This window comes from Biomphalaria glabrata, chromosome 8, assembly GCF_947242115.1.
Source record: "Biomphalaria glabrata chromosome 8, xgBioGlab47.1, whole genome shotgun sequence".
Lineage (NCBI taxonomy): Eukaryota > Metazoa > Mollusca > Gastropoda > Planorbidae > Biomphalaria > Biomphalaria glabrata.
This window is the reverse complement of record NC_074718.1, coordinates 2,314,097-2,332,697: the sequence shown is the minus strand read 5'-3', so window position 1 is coordinate 2,332,697 and position 18,601 is coordinate 2,314,097. Positions and strand designations below refer to the sequence as shown.

The 18,601-nt window shown below is 33.4% G+C and overlaps 1 protein-coding gene and 1 long non-coding RNA gene across 3 annotated transcripts in view; one reads left to right on the top strand and one right to left on the bottom strand.

Moving 5' to 3' along the window:
• Positions 1 to 2,701: 2,701 nt before the first annotated feature.
• The window catches only part of LOC106053768 (potassium channel subfamily T member 2-like), a 54,334-nt gene continuing 38,434 nt past the window's right edge, over positions 2,702 to 18,601 (bottom strand). For both annotated transcript variants that reach the window (XM_056038989.1, XM_056038990.1), the window contains 5 exons: positions 18,008 to 18,196; positions 16,383 to 16,562; positions 10,567 to 10,726; positions 9,276 to 9,357; positions 2,702 to 6,849 (listed from right to left, as the gene is read on the bottom strand). In XM_056038989.1, the coding sequence (XP_055894964.1) occupies positions 6,720 to 6,849; positions 9,276 to 9,357; positions 10,567 to 10,726; positions 16,383 to 16,562; positions 18,008 to 18,196 (741 nt within the window). In that variant the 3' untranslated portion in view covers positions 2,702 to 6,719. The remainder of the gene's footprint in view (positions 6,850 to 9,275; positions 9,358 to 10,566; positions 10,727 to 16,382; positions 16,563 to 18,007; positions 18,197 to 18,601) is intronic.
• Positions 11,885 to 18,014, top strand: LOC129927786 (uncharacterized). Its single transcript, XR_008779462.1, has 3 exons — positions 11,885 to 13,422; positions 13,823 to 16,514; positions 17,472 to 18,014. It is a non-coding gene; the product is annotated as an uncharacterized LOC129927786 (long non-coding RNA).

The window sequence follows — 18,601 nt, the reverse complement described above, 5'->3', positions numbered from 1 at the left end:
GAATGCTATAAAAACAAGTGGATTTCTTTTTCTAAACACACATCATGGCACATGCCTATATAATTTTTTTTTCACTTCACTCGGACTGAAATTTGAAAGTTCGGACACGCGAGTCAAATGGAATAAAGTTTTCGCCGTTCCTTGTAGATCTATTAAAACTAGATATCCAGACCTGTCAATGAAATATTATAGTTTCAAGAATAAATTTGAATTTTAAGCTATAAATAACTCTGCCTATTTATGTTTTTATCAATTTATCATCAAGTTACGTCAGCTAAATAGATCTATTACGAAAGAAATCTTGAGAAGTATTGAGATAAGCGATCAAGAATCAAGAATAGGGCAGATGTTGTAAGGGTCATCTGTTTGATTTCTATCGCCGACTGTTAACAAGCGTGTTGTGTGGTCAGCACAACGATCAACCGTCTTTATATAGGCCCTATACTTTCCTGCCTGGTTGTGCGGTTTGTGCGCTGGCCCTATATAGGCCTATGTCTCAAGATATGACCTATCACTTGCAAAATTTCTTATAATTAAAAGAGGCCAAGAGACGGTTGGTCGTTGTTCTGGCCACATGACACCCTCGTTAACCGTAGGCCACAGAAACAGATGACCTTTACATCATCTGCCCCATAGACCACAAGACCTGAAAGGGAATTTTACTTTTTTTTTTTTTTTTAAAGAGGCCAATACGAGAAGCGCATGTTATATTCTAGTAGATCTAGATTCTATTTCTTGATATAGAATTCTAGATTTATTAGAAATTTACCTATAGAGGGAAATAGTAGGTGGGGCTTCACTATAATAGTAGGCCTAGTCTAATAATGGTAGTCTAAAGTAAAAAAAAAAAAAAAGTAGTCTCATATAGAATTGCAATCTATTGGGCAGATGATTAAAGGCATCTGTTTCTATGGCTCATGGTTAACAGGGGTGTCACAATGACCAATCGCCTTTACTTTTCCCTAACTATTGTCAGGTACTTATAATATAAGAGTCGGATTGAATCAGGTAAACCCTAAAAATCCCGAAATAGCAATAAAGCTTTCAAACTTTATAATAACGGTACAGACTTTCAACTTTATTATAGCAAGCGCTTGAATACCTTATAGTCAACAATTCAAGTAGGTCTTTATAGTTTTTGTTAAAAGTCTTTGGCAGCATACACATATAGCTTCAAAAAGAATTGTCAATTTCAATTGGAGAAACAGTTGAGTGATTTTTCATTCAATATTTATAGTTCATATTTTGTTACTATTTAATCTACTGTGCACCTTTTATATTAGTAGAATATGGAACTAAACATGAACAGAATTAAATACAACACTGAATCGCCTACATTTATGTATATATATTCCCCAATAGCTGTAGCTTAAATAGAAAATTATTTCTTCTTTTAAGACTTCAATAAACAAATTTTCTTCACATCCATATATAATTTAAAATTTCTTTTCTGTTATTGCTTCTCATGTTTTTAGCATCTGTGCCTGCACCTGTATCAACTCTGGTTATGCTATTTTTATATGAATGTAGAATTAACTTATTTAAAACATTATTAAGATTTAAATGTGTCGCAAGAACCATGACACATAACCTATGATAATAGCGGCACTAAGCTAGCAAGGTTATTGAGAGAAGAGTAAAAAGTACAACAACCGACTTTTCTATCTCCAAATAATGTCAGGTACCCATTAGAATTGGGTGGACTCAGAGGTGCCCAAAGATACCGAAATTAAAAATTACAGAGAAGAAATTAAATGTGAAAAAATATAGACATGTCCCGTGTAGAACTCAAATCACTGAACTGACACGGCACTATCGTCTAGTCGGTAACCATGTATCATTCTAACACTCTCACTGTCCCGTTCTCTGAAAAAAAAAGAGCATTTGTGACCGACTCCCCTCCCCCCCCCCCCAGCCCGCCTACATTACTATCCATAATATTGCACCACAAACAATTATATATAAGGGTCAACGCATATTGACAAAGACAATCCTAACGACCTTTATTTGAATTGTGCCTATCTCTCTCTAATAATAAAACAAGAGAGAAGAAGCAGGCCCATCTGAAACTGACCAAACCTACCCATGCCACGAATGCGGCCGGCTTTTTAAAGCGAGGATAGGACTTTACAGTCATCTTCGAGTCCATAGGGTTTGAGAAATATGCTCATCTTCGATGACGAAGGAAGATCTATATATAGGCCTATATAACAGGACGACATAACATATAGATATATAGCTTCGAAGCGCTATAGTAATGAAATTTAGAAGAATGAGCCACTGTTGGTGGTTGATAGCTGACTCAATGTACCTTAGTGCTGATATTATTATTATTATATGTCACATCTCATGTTTATTCAGAATCGCTGTCAGCACTAAAAGCATGTCCATTATTTCGCAAGAGCCAAGTGCAAATTTGGACGATCACTGTAGATGTTGAGACGAGAGCTGTACTAAATTGTTCATTCGGTTGTTGATCATTTTGACTAAGTCTACACTAGAAACTCTCTAGACTTAAAGACACATAGTGGAAGGAAATAGAAGGTATCAAAGTCAGGAAGTCTAACACGAAATGCATGAACACAGTTAAAACAACAAAAAAACAGAAGAAGACATAAACAAGACTTGTATATATTTTTTATTTTAATACTTAAAGTAAAATTAAAATAAAAATACTTAAGTATATATAATGTAAGTGTTACTGAACTGTTCTAGGACTAAATATTAACCCATTTATGCCAAAGGTTGCAATGGGTTGAGTATTTTTCTGCATGAAATTCACATATGTTTTGTAGAAAAAATTTAAGAAACATGGATTTGAAAAAAAAAAAAAAAAAAAGCTGTATTGTATTCCATTTTTTGAGTTATAAGTGTCCAAAATTAGAACACTAAGCAATCCACTACAACAATAAATAAAAGTACCTGCTACTGTGATTTGCAGCAAAGCATTTCACAAATAAGGGAGCATAAAATGTTCAGATCAAAATGTTTTGTTTTTTCATAACATTGCACACACTGTGCTTTTCCTGTTTGATTATCACATTCAGGTCATCATAACATGAACCATTGTTGTGCTGTTGAGAACATCTTCCTTTTTCACCACAGTCAGGAGGATGTCTTATTCAGTTGCCATGTATTTTTTTAAGCCAGTTCGAAACATAACAGAGGATTTGAATTTAATTTCCAGGGAATCATGCCCAATGCATATCAATGTTTTCATCAGCTCTGTCTACATCTCTAATGAAATGCTTTTAGACTCTGATAATGTTTAAGACTCTGATTATGTTTAGCTGCTGTACTTGGATTTCCTTTTTTAGTTTTTTTTTAATAATTCATAGAACACTTGGGATAAGCAACACCTTCATGGACAACACTTATCATATCACCTGCAAACAATCTTGCCTCGCCATCAATTAAATAATGAAATATAAAGTAGCAATTATACATATAACAATGAATCATTATCTTTAAAAACAAAAACTAATAAAATACTCAGAGACACAAAGATAAAGGCACATTCCTCGTTCCATATGCTAGGACAAATGTGTACAAATGCTCCTTCTTCCCTAGTGCTATAAGAGCATGGAATGGGTTGCTTGAGCCAGCCAGGAAAAACAAGGACTTTAAGAAGAATTTAAGTCATTGGTTAACATGCATGACTAGATTGATCTAGGGACACACCTAGGACAAAATCATCTTCTTTTTGAAGTAACGTTTGTATTTTATAAGATGAGATAATGTGCCTCTTTATATTTTCTTGAGTACTACATTTGGCAATTTGTCAGTGCAATAGTTCTAACTGTACCTATTGCCCCCATTGAACTGGGCAAAACCAAGTGTGAAATGCTAGTGAAAAAGGTATCAAACACAAAATAGTATTATCCAGGAAGAGCCTCACTAAACTGTAGGACAAGAAGTGCACTGACACTGTAATCCTCACAATTAGTAGCTGGGTATTGTTCAAATCTGGCTGAGACCAGAAAAAGAAACTCCTAGACTAGTGACACCAGGCCAGCTTGAGGTGACCGGTCACTTCATCCCCAGTCATTTCATCCCCTGGTCATTTCATCCCCTGGTCACTTCATCCCCCGGTCACCTCATCCCCCGGTCATTTCATCCCCTAGTCACTTCATCCCCCGGTCACTTCATCCCCTGATATTTTCATCATCTGATAATTTTATCTAACAAATTGTAATTTTAAAAAGCATTAAAAGAGCAATATGTAATGTATTCCTTTTTTATTTAAATGACAGAGAGAGAGAGAAAGAGAGAGAGAGAGAGAGTCACACCCTAAATATACATGCAAGATTATTTCCAATAAGCACTCAAACAATAAATTTTAAGGCTATAAGAACCTTATCATGACGGGTATGTCCACATAACTAGAGGCCCCCCACCAGTTTCGATATCTAAAGTGAATATCAATAAACAAAATACATACTGACATATACATGTAGAAATGAAATATCGATAGAAATAAAGAACAATCACACAATTTGTAACTTTAATGTTTAAAAGGAAGTCCGCCTTTACTAGAAAAAAATTAAACCTTATTACAAGGCTAAAAATGACTCGCCCATTTTCAAGAAAGAGCGATTGAAAAATTAAATAAAGTGAAACATGGTCGTACTTTCACCACAGCTTGGCCTTTGATGATAAGTTATCAGCGGCAAGGTCATAATTATTGTAATCGCATTTCTATCTCTCAAAAGATTTCCACTACTTGCATCACACCTTGGCCTTTGATGATAAGTTATCAGCGGCAAGGTCATAATTATTCTAATCGCACTTCTATCTATCAAAAGATTCCCACTACTTGCACTACACCTTGGCCTTTGATCATTACGCTATAGATAAGTACACATCCAGATTTACCATATAATATTAGATTTCTTATTAAGAATACAAAGTGGAATAGGAAACACTATAAACGCATTAGTAATATGTCATAAAATGTCAAAAAGAAAGCATTCTACATAATCATATTTATATATAAAATATTTAATTGGGGATGAAATGACCGGGGGATGAACTGACCGGGGGATGAAGTGACCAGGGGATGAAATGACCAGGGGATGAAATGACCAGGGGATGAAATGACCGGGGATGAAGTGACCGGGGATGAAGTGAGCGGGAACCAATCCTCACAATTAGTAGCTGGGTATTGTTCAAATCTGGCTGAGACCAGAAAAAGAAACTCCTAGACTAGTGACACCAGGCCAGCTTGAAACCAAATTGAATGGTCTTATACAAATAAATTGTATGCATCCATGACAACCAAGTTAATGTACCATGGATGATTTAATCAAGGCTGAAATGTAATATATTTTACTTAAAATAAATTTTCTGTATTGAGTTCATTGAGTTCTTTTAGGGGAGGTCATAGACTGGAAAACTTGTCCATGGGATCTGAATTAGAATTTCCAGTATCACACAAGCTTGAAACTATGGTTACAAAGCGATCACGTCTCATGGCAGGAATAGCTATTATTAGTGATACTGGTACTGGATTGGCCTAGTGTCCCAAAAATGGAACATACAAAATTAGAAACCTATAACTAATACAACAATTACAACTTTTATAGTTTTTTTTCCACAGCACAATAGCATCAGTATTACAGAAATAATAGAACCAAAAAAATGTGTCAGTACTTGACATAGTTCAGAAAAGTTATAATATTCATTTGCCTTCAGATAGGTTTTTAAAAATGTTCAGAAAAAGTTCATGACTTTTTTTACAAGGCTGCTGGGCACCAATCTCTGCAATGTTGTGATGCACTGTGCATGAGGGGTATCCCATGAAAGCTTACATGAATAAAAAATCACATTCCCGAGGTGGACTTGAACAGTAGGATATAAAAAAGTACCAAGGGGTCGGTGTTCCATTTGTGGAACGCTCGGCATAAATGGGTTAATGTCAAAACATACAAGAGGAAGTAGATATAAATAATAAATACAGATGACAAAAACATGAATACTTTTGATATAAAACAGTAAAAATCTATGTGAAAGTACTTCATCATACAGAATGAAAAAAGACTCCACAGTACTGAATACTACAAAAAAAAAAAGTTTGTAGGACTTCTATAACAAAAATGCCTTTCAATGTTTTGAACACAATATGGCATCAAATTTATGTTTTGAACACAATATGGCATCAAATATATGTTTTATACACAATATGGTGTTACAATGGAAATGATAACACACAATATTTTTAAAAAGTCAAATGTTAAAAAAAAAACTAGAATAACACTTGTAAATGCAAGTTTTAAAAAAATGTCAAAAAGATAAATGCATATTTTCTAAAGCTTTAACCACAAGAGCATTACCCAACAATCAACATTACATTGGCATCATTAAGAAATGGCATCAGTTAGTAGAACTGTTTTTAATAAGTGTTTTATTATCTGTGTTTAAAAAGTGCTTTACCAAATTATTTATATAAAAACTTTTCATTAGGACATTGCAAGTTGTAAGTACCTATACTCTATAAAAAATATATCTAGCCAGATGACCTCTGGTGAGGGTTTATTGACAGCTGTCCATATTTTAACCTTGAACATGATGATGACACTCACACTACATGAAACTATTCATGGCCTAAGACTTGACTCAGTCAGTTAAAGGCTTATGTTTTTGCTGCCCATCATGAGACTAAAGTAGATCAGATGTGAGTGAAAACTTCAACAAGTTGTACACAAACACCTGTGTATTCATTAGAGTCTGCTGCTTTTAGGAGTGGACTGACCCTTCTCCATCTTGTCACCTTGTTTTCTGCTCCAATGCTTGTAGACACTGGAGAGACCACTTGGAGTCGCACACATTGATGCTGGTTGAAGGACATAACTGAAATAGTCAACCAATAATGGATTGTTTGCTAAACATTTTCTTTTCATCATCAATGGCATTTAATGACATTGTAATATAAATAAATTTAATGTAGTTTAAGTCAGTAAATAGAGATTGTTAGTATTAAGTAGATTGGGAATGTTTTCATTAAATCAATAGGGAATAATTTCTTTCAATCAACAGGGAAATGTTCATTAAATGTTCATTAAATAAAAACAGAACTTGTTTCACTAGACCTATCTTGTTTTCTTTGTTTTACATGTTTCAGATGTTCCTTTAGATTTTAAAATAATTACATCCTGCGGCTGAGTATGGCAGAAGGTAGGGTTTGAACATGGAACATGTGACCAACAAATGACAGTCCAGAGCACATAACCACATTACTAAGAAACCCTATCCAAGCCACAGGCAACTTTGTTATATTCATTATATGCACATTCCAAACTTTGCAGCTTGAAGGAATATTTGTTTCATTTTCAAAAACATATTTCAATATTTCCTAAACCCAGCATGTCTTTTTACAATATCTCTTTCAATTTGTCACTTTGTAAAAGAATAACCAAGAAATTTAACTGTTGATGTATTTCAATGAGAAAAGAATTACTAGCTCATTGGCCACGCTGAGAAAACTCTAGAGTGGCAGTTTTAATTTTTTAAAGTAAAGTAAAAAATATAAATTTTAATTTAGCTAAAGAACAAGAAAATATTTATCTAGAATGGAACACAATCCAAAACCAAGCCTTGCGGCTAATTAGTGGAGGTATGAGAACTACTCCCACAGCAGCCTGTGAAAATGACTCCAATATTGAACCTCTTAAGTTAAGGCGCAACAGAGCAGCATTAGAAGCTATTGAGAGATACAGAAGGTTGGAGGACGATCATCCAAATAAATTACTAACACAGAGAAATAGGAAAAACAACCAAAAAAAGCAAAGAACTCTGATCCAATTTACTGACAAACTAGCCCTAAAACACCACCTACCCAATAACAGAGAAAAAATTACCAGATTTTCAAACATTACACCCGGACTAAACTACAAGCAACCAACCATCAAAACACATTTACTAAATAACAACTTAACAAAGAATTAAATCCACTGGAGCTCAAAGTAGGCACGCTTGAAACAATTGAAAGCTATCAAAAAACGGCTATCCATATTTATACAGACGGATCGGCTTTCAAAGCCACCATCAATGCTGGTCTTGGTGCCTAAAAATAAACACTTTGAGATAAGCGCACCCTGTGGTGATTACTGCTCAAACTTCCAAGCCGAAATTGAGGCAATTACCATAGCACTCCAGACAGTGGAAAACAAATTATATGAAGGAGTGCAACCACCATCAGATATTGTTGTCTTTACAGACTCCCAATCTACTCTGCAAGCACTTAACAGCAGCACCTCAAACAGCCCAAGAGAGTTGACAACACTCATTGTGATAATCCACCAGATGATATCAAAATTAAATATCAATATCACACTACAGTGGATCCCTAAACATAGACATCATGGGAAATGAAAAGGCAGATAAGCTATCAAAGGCAGGTTCATCTATGGAACAACCAGATAGACCTGTTAACTACCTCACCCTAAGGTCAATGTTAATCAACAATCACAAAGAGGAGTGGCTCAACCAATGGGCATCAGGAAACACAGGCAGAGCCATGTACAGAGAAATGACTACGCCTAACAAACTGGACAGTATTAACTTCCTCCCCCGCAAAGAACAATCTACAATTTTACAACTAAGAACAGGACACACACCACTATTAAATTACCACCTGAAAAAAATAAACTCCACACAACTCCCCCTTTGCAGTCACTGTGCCCACCCCTTTGAAACTGTAAACCATATCCTCTTTGAATGCCCCTCCCTAATCCACATTAGGCAGACCCCACTTCCACTACAGCACAACATAACCAACACCCTGTACGGCAGTACTGAACAACTGAAGAAAACAGCACACTTTTTTTCCTTGGCACAATCTGCAAAAGAGCTCACAGCTCAGCAGCAATAAAGCTGGCTAGAAGAAGAAGAAGAATCTAGAATGGAATATGTCTTTGGGTATTTCTGCATTCCTTGGAGAACTTAAGAAATTTGCTTAACGAAAAAACTTTCTCAGGGGGATGGGGGCAGTGTAAAAAACGTTCCATTGTTTTTTAATCTAACATTCATTAGTTATTAAAAGAAAAACAATCCATCTATAAGTTGTATTGGAGGAGGCACTGTCTTTTAAATAAAGTATTTTTCATGTTTTTCTTGATTGCTAAGTTTATTTGACTTAAACTTCCTGAACCACTTTTCTCCTTTCTTTTCAGTCTAGGTTTAGACTTGCTAGGTCTAACAAAAACTTTTAGTTTATGACCTCCCACTAAACAAATGTAACTTTAATGGCATGAATGCTAAACAACAGTACTACTCACACAATGTCCCCAGCAAGGAGTTTACAGTTGAATGCTGGGTTGGTGATGACATAGGCCAGTGATGACGGAGCAGCCTTCAGCCCTGAAATATATATAAACTGAACTTGATTTCTGTCTTACAAACATCTGCCTAAAAAATTATCTTTTTGTTCTTGTTTTTTTTTAAAAAAAGGACAGTGAGTTGAACAGAAAAAGACTGACTACTTGAACATACAGTCAGGTTCTACTTTCATGTGTATAATGTATGTAGCAAGAATGCCTCTCAAAAAAACAAAAGGCTTAACTCTTTCTCTCTTCCTCTCCTCTCTTTCTAACGATACCAACGTTGATTCCACCAGAATGTGTTACATAATTACCGAGAGAAAGAGTTAACAGCCACAGGAAGAACTGTTCCTAGAGATGAGCTACAGTCAATTTATGACTGAAGGCAGCCAATGAAGAATAAAATCAAATTTGTAACCAATATTTCTAATTTGATCAAAATTATTAACAGAAGTGTTTTGTCCATTAGTCCGTTGAAACGCTGGGGCACCACACAAGATCTGTCAACCGTCTTTCTACATTACTCTCTCCCCTTTGCTTTGGATGAGTCTTTAGCTCATTGTTTCTGATTTTGTTATCCCCCATAGTAGTTCTCAGCAAACACACATTTCAATGAAAATTAGAATTTAAAAATAGAACAATGATGTCTAGTTTCATTATCTTTGAACTACGACAGCTTCATACAATGTAAATTTTCCATCCTGCTTTATTTAAACAAAGGGGATTAAACATCTCATCTTCTTCTTCTTTTCTTAGCATTAACTTCTGATTTTCATTTAAAATATAAAAAGAAAATGGTTTATTTTTAAACTTTTTGTATGAATCCAGAAATACGTCATGTTAATCTTGGATGTATTTTATTTATGAGACATGGATACAATTATAAAGTAACAGTTTTTACATTCTAAGAAATCAAAAAAATTGAAAAAAAGCCTGTGTTACCATCACAATAACTCTGAAAGGAATTATGAGATTGAGTTACTGAAAAGTTAACCAAGATAAAAAAGGATCAAAATAATGGACATTGATGATAGCTCATACCAAGCAGTCAGACGTTCTGATAGAGAAACTTGACTAATGGTCTAATAGAACACTTAAATACTATCAAAGAGACTTGAATAAATAGTTAACTACACTCAGATCCACCAGATCCACAATTAAAAGTTCAACTACACTCAGATTCACAAATAAAAGGCACACTACATTCAGATCCACAAATAAAAGGCACATTACATTCAGATCCACTTACTGTTTTCATTGTGAAATGCCAAGGAAAGAGACTGAGCTCGTTTCAGAATCATTTTGTTGAAGTCCACTACTTGTGGAGGACATGGTGCTGAGGATTTACGACGTCTATGTTGCTTTTCTACCCAAGTACTGGACGTTTTTTTGGTCTTGACAATTGAAATCTAGTGAAGGATACAAACAGATTTTGAAGTTGGCATAAAACAGTTTTTCACATGAAATAAAGGCAGTGAAAGAGCAGAACCAAATTTAAAGATTATTAAATAAAAGCAATAAAAAATGTAAATTTATGAGTATGATGCTAAAAAATTCTGGACATATTTTTGTTTGTTATTAAATAATTTGGTCTTCATTATTTTTTTTTCTAAAAAAAATTCATGACTTCCATTAGATCAGCCAAACCTAATAAAATACTTAGATACACAGATAGAGGCACATTTCTTAGTCCATATGCTAGGATTAATTCGTACAACTTCTCCTTCTTCCCTAGTGCCATTATTGAACGGAATGGGTTGCCTGAATCAGTGAAGTTAACCAACGACTTAGCAGAGTTTAAGTCACGGATTAACATGCATGACTAGATTGAAATGTAAAATGTGTAGAATGTAATTATCTACTTTTTTGAAGTAACATTTGTAATCTATAGAATATGATGTAAATCACTACAGTCTGTAAATGTCAAGCAGAGATTAAGAGTATTACTAAATAAGAAGGTTAATTAACTTATGACATTTTATGAGCCTAAGAGAGAGTCTCTGGATTCCTAAGTTAACTCATTGACTGCAGTGTTTTGTTTTCAAAAAAATGCTACTTTTTTTTAAAAAATAAGAAAATGTTCCAAACATGGCTAAAACAAAAATTTATTGTTTAAGTACCAATGATGCTATAGTAACATATTTGGTATCAAAGTAAAGGTAAATGAATGGAGAATGTGAAAATGTAAACATCTTTCTATTTAAATATAAGATACAAATTATAATCTAAATAATATGACACTCAGAAAAAAAATGGATGCCAACTTTAGAACTTTTGAGACCTAAATTTAGATTTTGTTCTTTGTATTACTGTTGAAACAGCATATTTAGACTATTTACAGCATTTTCAAAAAGAAATGTGATAAAACAGTCAATAAAAGATGATGAATCATTGATTATATTATTATTTTTACCTTGTTTTTTAGTCAGAAAAAAAGTGAAAATTATTGCGCTTTTCATTACTACCAATAACAATAGATACCAGTACTAAATCTATCAACCAAATGCACACAAATATTATGTACATTTGAATCAATGGGATATAGATCTAGATTTGTCTTCTTTTTATTTGCATAGGGCGGAAAACAGATTCTCTATTGAAAATGCATTTTTCGAGTTCAATATTCATTATCTCTGAATATAGACCATCTGTGGTATATTTGCTTTTACTGATGGATAGATCTATGTTTCTGGAAGCTTCATTAGCAAAATTTTTTTGAAATTCGTTTTTATATGGAATTTGTGCATTTGTGAATATCATGAAGTATTGCCAAAAAGACAGACAACATTTACTTCTGGATTTATGTGATCCCATTTCAAAAGGTAAGAAACATATTTTAGAAATATAACTCATGTATAAAATACATACTTAGTATTTAAAAATGATTGTTATACACCATAAAGAAAAAAAAAAGTAAATAAAATGCTTCTTTTGTCTTAAATTTGAAAAAAAATAGCCTCGATGCAATTTTTGAAGTTGTGATGTCGCCAAACAATGTGTACATTTTTTTTTTAATATAAATTACATTTTGCCGATTTTCGTTTCAAAACACTTATTTTTGTATTTCTATCATCATAATTAATTATTTTTTTTATTTTTTGGCTATTTAAAATAAAAAAATATTTATAAAATCTCGTTTTTTTTAACACCAATCAGAATGGAGGTCGCCGGAATTGACTTCATGACCTCCCGTTCAAAGTGCTTTTTTTTTTTTGTCATTCGCTCAGAAATATTCGAAGCGATAATTCTAGCAAAGGTAATTATAGACAGAATCTATTACAGATAATTCAGTTCATAATATCAACTGCTTAGTTAATTATTCTGCTTTAATAATAGGATGTCGTTTTCTTCAATAATTAACTTCAAGGACGGGAACACGGGTATCTATCTTTAGCCAGGCGCGCGCGATAAAAACAAACAAACACACGTTTTGACTTAGTCAACCTGAAGGCGCACCTCTGAATTGAGATCTTAGTCTGTAAAAGCTAAAAACCTATAATTTTTAAATTAATATCGACTACTACGGCAATTATTTTACTTTAATATTGGTGCATTGCATGCGTCATAAAATCGGCCCGGCAATGCGATGTTTCAGCGTGAGGGGGGGGGGCACATTTTGAACTTAGATTTTAGATCTAAATTAATCTATCTCTAGATCTATAATAGTTTCTACAGATCTATATCTATAAAGACTAGATCTTAACCATATTTTAAAATCAATCTAGCGAAATGCTTTTAGATTAGTTAGACATAGATCGATCTCTAGGTCTAGGACTAGATCTAGGTCACTGGACTTAGACTCTGAGATTAGATTAGTCTAGATCTAGTCATTAGAGTTAATAAGCGTGAAATTATTTAAATATTTACTGATCTAGATCTAAATTCTCTTATCAGGATAGATTAGATCTAGAACTAGATGATTTAGATCTATATTTATATATAGATCTAGTCATTTCTAGTAGATAGTCAAGTAGCGATGTACACACGTGGATCAAGAATCAAGACCCAAGACCGTAGTGATCTAGTCTAAGTCTAAATGTAGACTCTAGGTCTTAGATCTATATAATTTATATAGCCTTATATCTACGTCTAAATATAATTCATAGTAAGACTTAGGACTAGATTTTAACATGGAAAAAAATCTGAGATCTAAATCTACTATCTAGATCTAGTCATTTCTAGATCTAGTAACTAGTACTACTAGTAGATAGTCAATTAGCGATGTACACGTGTGGATCTAGGAATCTAAATGTAGATTAGATCTAAGATTTTATAGATCTATATCTAAATCTAATTCATAGGATCTTATAAACTCAGTAGGGTTAAATTAGATCTGATCTCTAGATCTACATCTTAAATTACTTAAAGTTAAAGTGGAAAAAATCTAGATCTAGTCAATTATAAACAAGAGTAGAAGAGATTCAATAGACATAGTGACATAGTTAAAAATAACAACAAACACATATTAACCAAATTATAAAAGTTGTTTTTATTTCTTTTCTCAGCAACAGTTACTACAGATACAAAGATTGAGATTATTTGAGATAGTAAACAGAATAGTCAATAGATATAGATCATGCACCATGCAAGTTAAGCTTTATTAGGTCTAACTCTAAGTAGAGTACTCTAGACTTAGATCTAAAAAGTGATCAAGAACTAGAATAGATCTAAATCTTGATAATATTTCATTTAATATTAGATCTTTTCTAGTCTAAAATTATACATATCTATAACCTTTATCTAAAATTGATATAAATAGTATCATGTTAAAACATGAAGATAAGAGAAAAAAAAAAGACTTTTTATTGGTAGCGTGGGCCGAAGAGGGGGCTTATTTATTAATTATAAATACTTTTTAAGGTTGTTTTTTTTTTTTTTCAAATGTTCTATAAATATACTTTACTTTGTGACATAGTTTTAAGAAAATAATATTGTGAATTTGTGAAATTCATGAATTATTGGACATATCTTCTGTGAATTATGGATTTTTCATTATTAGGGGTTAGTGTGTTTGATCTCATTTTTTTATGTTAAATACTTGTCTGATGATAATGAATTTACTTTTTTTGGATTCCTCTCTTCTTGGGCATTAAAATTGATACATAATATGTCTAAACTGATTATGTTTTTGTTATTTAGGATAATGATAAAGTATAATTTGCAACCTAATTTTTTTTACGGAGGGGAAGGGGTCTGGGGTGGCTCAATTAATTTGCATAAATGACTTAAAAAACTTGTTTTTATATTTTTTTCAAATGTTCTATAAATATACTTTACTTTGGGATATATTTTTCTATAAATAATATTGTGAATTTGTGAAATTCATGGATTATGGGACATATCTTCTGTGAGTGATGAATTTTTCATTATTAGGGGTAAGTGTGTTTGACCTCATTTTTTCAAGTTAAATAATTGTCTGTTGCTTCTGATTTTATTTTTTTTGAATTCCTCTATTCTTGGGCAATAAATTTGATATATAATATGTCAATAAAAGTAATTCTGAAATTGGTCAAAAAAATGGTCCTTAAAGTAGAATGTTGAGAGCTCAATCTGTTTTCCGCCATAGAACATCTTTCATTCTAATACTAGACCAGTGCAAGACATAGGCTAGCGAGAGATCAAAGCCTGAATCTCTAACTAGATGAAGGACAATAAAAATCCTAATTCATTTTACCTAAGATTTAGACATCGAATAGATCATTATTACTGTTCCTTTGTGATAAATTATGGATTTAGAATAGTTTTATATTTTACTTTTATTTAGTAGTAAACCTTTTGGAGTGCAACTTGAACCAGTATAGTGATGCTGATGATTTTTACCAAAAAACAATACTAAAAAAAATTGCTAGAAAATATACCAAGAAAAGGCCCAGCATGGTGGATGAATATTGGATTTAGATCTGCCATTTCTGTTGTTTTCATTTATCTAAGGGTTAGATCTATAGGAATCTACAAAGGTGTAAAGATAAAAGCATAGATCTAGTCAACCTTGATCTACATTCAAGACCTAGCCCTAGTCTAAGGCTAAGGCCTAAGCCTAAGCGTATAAGGCAATACTAGATCTAGATCTAAATCTAAATGCTAATAATGTCCAAGTCTGCTTCATCCTATGCTAAATCTTGATCAAGATCTTCATTATTACAATTCATAGAAGTATAAATAAAACAATAATAAAGCTTCTTCAGTAGTAAACATTGTGGGTGTGTCTTGGACAAGCATAGCCATGATGTTGTAGATTTTTACAGATAAACAATACTAAAAAAAAAAAACAAAATGGGGAAAAAATGCCCACAGTGGATGATTATTTGATGTAGATCTACCATTTCCTTTCTTTTTATTTACCAGAAGCTTAGATCTAAAGATATATCTAGATCTAGAGTCCAAGTCTAGAGATAAAAGCTTAGATCTAGTCAATCTCGATCTACAGACTACACCTAGCCTACTGACAATAATAGATTTATCTAGATCTAAATACTAATAATAGATATAATCATATAAATTAAAATACGCTAAATTTAGACCTACCTGAAATCTAATCTAGATCAAATTCTTCATTATTACTATTTATTTGTGATAATTTTTAGAATAATTATAAAGTTTCTTCAGTAGTCAACATTGTGGGTGTGTCTTGGACTAGCGTAGTCATGGCGACGTTTTTTTACATTGTAAAAAAAGTAATAAATAAATGTCTAAATAAAGCCAAAAGCTTCTAATTTCTATGTAAACAAAGGATGAAGAACTCTTTTATAAATTAAAAATAGTTCCACTGTTGTTAGTTAAAATTTTTAATTTAAAAATGCAACGAAACAAAGGTAGGGTAAGAACGTCTATGGGATAGACGTTCCGTGCGTTTAGGGCAGACAGACCGTCTATGGGATAGACGCTCCGCACTCATTGAGTTAATTAACTTGACATACTTTTAGATCAATTATATTTCAGACACTTCTAAGAAAACCAGCTTTGAAATTGATCAGATTCTTTTTTTTTTTCTTGTCTATGTTTTTATTCTTTTAGCAATCTTTAAAACTGATGACAATAATTTATAATTATTAATTTGATATTTACTGGTGTTTCAGTGTTGTGGTCAGCTTTATGTCCAGAAGAACTTGAAGCATGTACCTCTGCATTGTCCACTGACTGGGTCCTGTAGATAGCAAATGGTACTTCGCCTGTCTGTCGACACAGAGCTTCATACAGGTGACCATACACCATGTACTTCCTAACAGTAGATTTCTTCACTAGAATCTGGGAATAAAAAATTCAGGGATTTTATTAACTTCAGATAGCATCCACAAATCTGGACGTTTTTTTTTAATTTGAATGTGAAAATTTACTATTGTGAGGATTCCCTTTGTGTATTTTGTTGAAGAAATTAGAGACATCATTATGTTGATCAGATGTCACCTATGTCAGTAACAGGTTAAATAGCCAGCTAAGGAAACTGTAGACATACTTATTCAAATTAATGAAACATCTATCTAAATGATTTGTATAACCACAAGCACAGAAGAGCTTGATGATCATTTCCTAAGAATCCAAATAATGAAGAGAGGTGGCTGAGTGGTAAGTGCTTGGCTTCTGAACCTAGGGTCCTGGGTTCAAATCTCGGTGAAGACTGGGACTTAGAATTTTGGGCACCACTATGTCCACACAACTCTATTGGGTACCTTACTTTAGTTGGGAAAAAATAATGGTTGGTCATTGTGCTGACCACATGACACCCTGACCATTGGCTAAAGAAACTGATGACTTTAACATCTTCTGCCCTATAGATCGCAAGTTCTGAAAGGGGAACTATAAAAAAAAAAGACATACCATTCCCAGTAGCACAACCTTAAATTCCCTCCAGAGAGAGTTAATTTTATTAATTATATTAAAAATAAATACTACTAAAATAAGAAACTAAAGTAAGTTCCCCTTTCAATTAATAACTGAATAATGCTATATTTAGTAACTTTTACTTTGAATAGTCATGAGGCATACTAGTTAAGCTAATTTATATATAATCTACATTTCACTTTGAAAATATCTCATTGGTTGAATTCAAACTTGAATTTTATATTAAAACTCATGCAGTGTAAATATACACAGTTCATCTTCATAAATGTGTAGATATAACAGTCATCTAATTGTTGTCATTTTTGTCTATTTTAGTTAAATAGCTGACATGGAGGCCAATAAGAGGAAAGTGCAAACAGGGTTGTCCTCGTATTACTTGATGCCACACCTTCATGGAGGACCTCAGAACAGTGGACACCAGGTGGGAGGAGGCTTCAGACATTGCCAATGACAGATCTTTATGGAGACAGCTTGCCGCCCAATGCGCCGAACGGTGTGGGAGGACCTAAGTCTAAGTAAGTAAGCTGAAAGAAAACCTTCACATCATGCATTGACAATATTGCAAGTGTGGTAAGGCATTTCAGATTACAATCCTGGTAGTGTGGTTTGCACTATGGACTATTGCCTTGATCCTCTCAGGCTCAAACCCTACACACTGCCGTTCCCTGCCATCCTGTCAGGTTTTGGCTATGATGTAATAATCTTCTATTCTGAAGGAACATTGAAAACATACATAACAAACAAGCCAAAATGTTGCTTCAATATAAGTTGAGTTTTCTTGGCTGTATCACAAAACTAAGTCAAGTAGGTTCTTCAAAGTTCTATTTAGATTTTAAAAATAAAAAACTTACACTTGACAAATGTCCAGAACCTTGTTCTCCATCAATGCCCAGCAAAAGTCGAATAAAAGAGATGAGATAGCTTTTTGTGAATGTCTGATACAACAGAGTGTCCAACATGCTGGCTGAAAAGACGTGACCCGCAGCAAACGGTAAGCGAAAAATTTCATCCAAATGTGACCCTGAGGTGGATTTGTGCCTCTGTAAAAAAGAGAGAATTTTCCCATTGAAACATTATCATTTTTAACACTGTCTAAGTTATTTACTGCAAACGATAAAAAGAGAGACTCAATTAACAAATTCATAATTCAACAACAGATGCACGGTGGGGGTGATGAAGACTGGATTTAAAAATGCTACGATCTTAAGGGCACCTCTGAGTCCAACTAGCTCTAATGGGTATCTGACATTAGTTGGGGAAAAAAGGATGTTGCTCATTGTGCTGGCCGCATGTTAACCAATGGCCAGAAACAGATGACCTGCAAGGGATGGCAACAATCAGGCCTCAAACTTGGGACCATTTTGATGACTGTCCAAAGTACATATTACACAACTACAACCCTTGATAAGTTCTTTCTCATGTCAAACCTAAGTTCTAAATCTATG